Source organism: Salvelinus fontinalis, chromosome 22 (genome assembly GCF_029448725.1).
Source record: "Salvelinus fontinalis isolate EN_2023a chromosome 22, ASM2944872v1, whole genome shotgun sequence".
Lineage (NCBI taxonomy): Eukaryota > Metazoa > Chordata > Actinopteri > Salmoniformes > Salmonidae > Salvelinus > Salvelinus fontinalis.
Window position 1 is genome coordinate 17,554,741 of NC_074686.1, and position 3,889 is coordinate 17,558,629.

Sequence of the window (3,889 nt, forward strand, 5' to 3'; positions counted from 1 at the left end):
GGTTATCGTAGGTGCTTCAGTTGTTGTAGAAACTGCATGTGTAGTTGTCGAAGTAGATGCTGCTGGTGTCGTGGTTGTAAGAGCTGCAGTGGTTGTTGAAGTAGGTGCTGCAGTTGTAGTGGTCGTAGGAGCTACAGTTGTTGTTGTCGTAGGAGCTATAGTTGTGTTTGTCGTAGTAGGTGTTGTGGTTGTCGTAGTAGGTGGTGTAGTTGTGGTCGTAGGAGCTACAGATGATGTTGTAGGAGCATCAGTTGTAGTAATTTTAGCAGATGCTGCAGCGGTTGTCGAAGTAGGTGGTGTAGTTGTGGTCGTAGGAGCTACAGTTGTTGTTGTAGGAGCATCAGTTGTAGTAATTTTAGCAGATGCTGCAGCGGTTGTCGAAGTAGGTGGTGTAGTTGTGGTCGTAGGAGCTACAGTTGTTGTTGTAGGTGCTGCAGTTGTGGGGGTCGTAGAAGCTACAGTTGTTGTAGTTGGAGCTGCAGCTGTGGTTGTCGTAGGAGTTACAGTTGTGGATGTCGTAGTAGGTGTTGTGGATGTCGTAGTAGTTGCTGCAGTTGTAGTGGTAGTAGGATATAGAGTTGTCGTCGTAGAAGCTACAGTTGTTATAGGTGCTGCTGTTATAATGGCCGTAGTAGGTGTTGTGGTTATCGTAGGGGCTTCAGTTGTTGTAGGAACTGCATGTGTAGTTGTCGAAGTAGATGCTGCTGGTGTCGTGGTCGTAAGAGCTGCAGTGGTTGTTGAAGTAGGTGCTACAGTTGTAGTGGTCGTAGGAGCTACAGATGTTGTCGTAGGAGCTACAGTTGTTGTCGTTGGAGCAGCAGTTGTGGTTGTCAAAGGACCTATAGTTGTGGTTGTCGTAGGAGCTATAGTTGTGGTTGTCGTAGTAGGTGTTGTGGCTGTCATAGTAGGTGTTGTGGTTGTCGTAGTAGGTGTTGTAGTTGTCGTAGTAGGTTTTGTAGTTGTCGTAGTAGGCGCTGAAGTTGTGGTTGTCGTAGGAGCTACAGTTGTTGTAGTTGGAGCTGCAGTTGTGGTTGTCGTAGGAGCTACAGTTGTTGTAGTAGATGCTGCAGTAGTTGTTGCTTTAGGAGCTTCGGTTGTATTTCTTGTAATAGGTGCTGCAATTGTGGTTATCGTAGGAGCTTTAGTTGTAGTTGTAGTATGTGCAGCAGTCGTAGTGGTTGTAAGAGCTACAGTTGCTGTAGTAGGAGCTGAAGTGATTGTCGAAGTAGCTGCTGACGTTGTAGTTGTTGGGGATATATTTGTTGTCGTAGAAACTACAGTTTTTGTTGTAGGTGTTTCTTTTGTTGTGGTTGTCGTAGGAGCTTCAGTTGTCGTTGTAGGTGCTTCTGTTGTAGTGGTTGTAGGATCTAAACGTGTTGTAATGGGAGCTGCAGTTGTGGTTGTCATAGGAGCTGCATTTGTAGTTGTTTTAGTAGGTGCTGCTGTTGTAGTGGTTGTATGAGCTGCAGTGGTTGTTGAAGTAGGAGCTGCAGTGGTTATTGAAGTAGGAGCTGCAGTGGTTGTTGAAGTAGAAGCTGCAATGGTTGTTGAAGTAGGAGCTGCAGTGGTTGTCGAAGTAGGAATTGCAGTGGTTGTAGCAGTAAGAGATTCAGTGGTTGTTGATGTAGGAGCTGCAATGGTTGGTGAAGGAGCTGTAGTAGTTGTTGAAGTAGGAGCTGCAGTGGTTGTTGTTGTAGGTGCTGCAGTTGTGGGGGTCGTAGGAGCTACAGTTGTTGTAGTTGGAGCTGCAGCTGTGGTTGTCGTAGGAGTTACAGTTGTGGATGTCGTAGTAGGTGTTGTGGTTGTCGTAGTAGTTGCTGCAGTTGTAGTGGTAGTAGGATATATCGTTGTTGTCGTAGAAGCAACAGTTGTTATAGGTGCTGCTGTTGTAATAGTCGTAGTAGGTGTTGTGGTTATCGTAGGAGCATCAGTTGCTGTTGTTGTAGGAACTGCAGTTGTAGTTGTCGTTGTAGGTGCTGCTGGTGTAGTGGTTGTAAGAGCTGCAGTGGTTGTTGAAGTAGGTGCTGCAGTTGTTGTTGTCGTAGGAGCTACAGATGTTGTCGTAGGAGCAACAGTTGTAGTTGTAGGTGCTACAGTTGTGGTGTTCGTAGGAGCTACAGTTGTTGTCGTTGGAGCAGCAGTTGTGGTTGTCGTAGGAGCTGCAGTTGTGGATGTCGTAGTAGGTATTGTGGTTTTCGTAGTAAGTGTTGTAGGTGTTGTAGTTGTCGTAGTAGGCGCTGAAGTTGTGGTTGTCGTTGCAGCTTCGGTTGTAGTTGTCGTAGTAGGTGCTGCAGTTGTGGTTATTGTAGGAGCTTCAGTTGTAGTTGTTGAAGTGGGTGCTGCAGTTTTAGTGGTTATAGGACCTACAGATGTTGTTGTAGGAGCGTCAGTCGTAGTTATTTTAGCAGACACTGCAGCGGTTGTTGAAGTAGGTGGTGTAGTTATGGTCGTAGGAGCTACAGTTGTTGTTGTTGTAGCAGCAGTTGTGGTTGTCGTAGAAGCTACAGTTGTAGTTGTCGTAGTAGGTGTTGTAGTAGGCGCTGAAGTTGTGGTTGTCGTAGGAGCTTCAGTTGTAGTTGTTGAAGTAGGTGCTGCAGTTGTAGTGGTTATAGGAGCCACATATTTTGTTGTAGGAGTGTCAGTTGTTGTTATTCTAGCAGATGCTGCAGCGGTTGTTGAAGTAGGTGGTGTAGTTGTGGTCGTAAGAGCTACAGTTGTTGTAGGTGCTGCAGTTGTGGTGGTCGTAGGAGCGACAGTTGTTGTCGTTGGAGCTGAAGTTGTGGTTGTCGTAGGAGCTACAGTTGTGGTTGTCGTAGTAGGTGTTGTGGTTGTCGTAGTAGGTGTTGTGGTTGTCGTAGTAGGTGTTGTAGTAGTCGTAGTAGGCGCTGAAGTTGTGGTTGTTGTAGCAGCTTCGGTTGTAGTTGTCGTAGTAGGTGCTGCAGTTGTGGTTATTGTAGGAGCTTCAGTTGTAGTTGTTGAAGTAGGTGCTGCAGTTGTAGTGGTTATAGGACCTACAGATGATGTTGTAGGAGCATCAGTTGTAGTAATTTTAGCAGATGCTGCAGCGGTTGTCGAAGTAGGTGGTGTAGTTGTGGTCGTAGGAGCTACAGATGATGTTGTAGGAGCATCAGTTGTAGTAATTTTAGCAGATGCTGCAGCGGTTGTTGAAGTAGGTGGTGTGGTTGTGGTCATAGGAGCTACAGTTGTTGTAGTTGGAGCTGCAGATGTGGGTGTCGTAGGAGCTACAGTTGTTGTAGTTGGAGCTGCAGTTGTGGTTGTCGTAGGAGCTACAGTTGTGGTTGTCGTTGTGGTTGTCGTAGTAGGTGTTGTAGTTGTCATAGTAGGTGCTGCAGTTGTGGTTGTCGTAGCAGCTTCAGTTGTAGTTGTAGTATGTGCTGCAGTCGTAGTGGTTGTAAGAGCTACAGTTGTTGTAGTAGGAGCTGAAGTGATTGTCGAAGTAGCTGCTGACGTTGTAGTTGTAGGGGATATATTTGTTGTCGTAGAAACTAAAGTTGTTGTTTTAGGTGCTTCTGTTGTTGTGGTTGTCGTAGGAGGCTCAGTTGTCGTTGTAGGTGCTTCTGTTGTAGTGGTTGTAGGATCTAAACGTGTTGTAATGGGAGCTGCAGTTGTGTTTGTCGTAGGAGCTGCATTTGTAGTTGTTTTAGTAGGTTCTGCTATTGTAGAGGTTGTAGGAGCTGCAGTGGTTGTTGAAGTAGGAGCTGCAGTGGTTGTTGCAGTAGGAGCTGCAGTGGTTGTTGAAGTAGGAGCTGCATTGGTTGTTGAAGTAGAAGCTGCAGTGTTTGTTGAAGTAGGAGCTGCAGTGGTTGTTGCAGTCGGAGCTGCAGTGGTTGTTGCAGTCGGAGCTGCAGTGGTTGTTGAAGTAGGAGCT

At 46.3% G+C, this 3,889-nt stretch overlaps 1 protein-coding gene across 1 annotated transcript; it reads right to left on the minus strand.

Annotated features, from left to right (window-relative positions):
- Nucleotides 1-658: 658 nt before the first annotated feature.
- Nucleotides 659-3,035, minus strand: LOC129819487 (mucin-5AC-like). Its single transcript, XM_055875789.1, has 4 exons — nt 3,016-3,035; nt 2,659-2,795; nt 1,238-2,288; nt 659-839 (listed from the first exon to the last, which is right to left on the minus strand). The coding sequence occupies exons 1-4, from the start codon at nt 3,033-3,035 to the stop codon at nt 659-661; spliced, it is 1,389 nt and encodes a 462-aa protein (XP_055731764.1).
- Between the last annotated feature and the right edge of the window lie 854 nt (nt 3,036-3,889).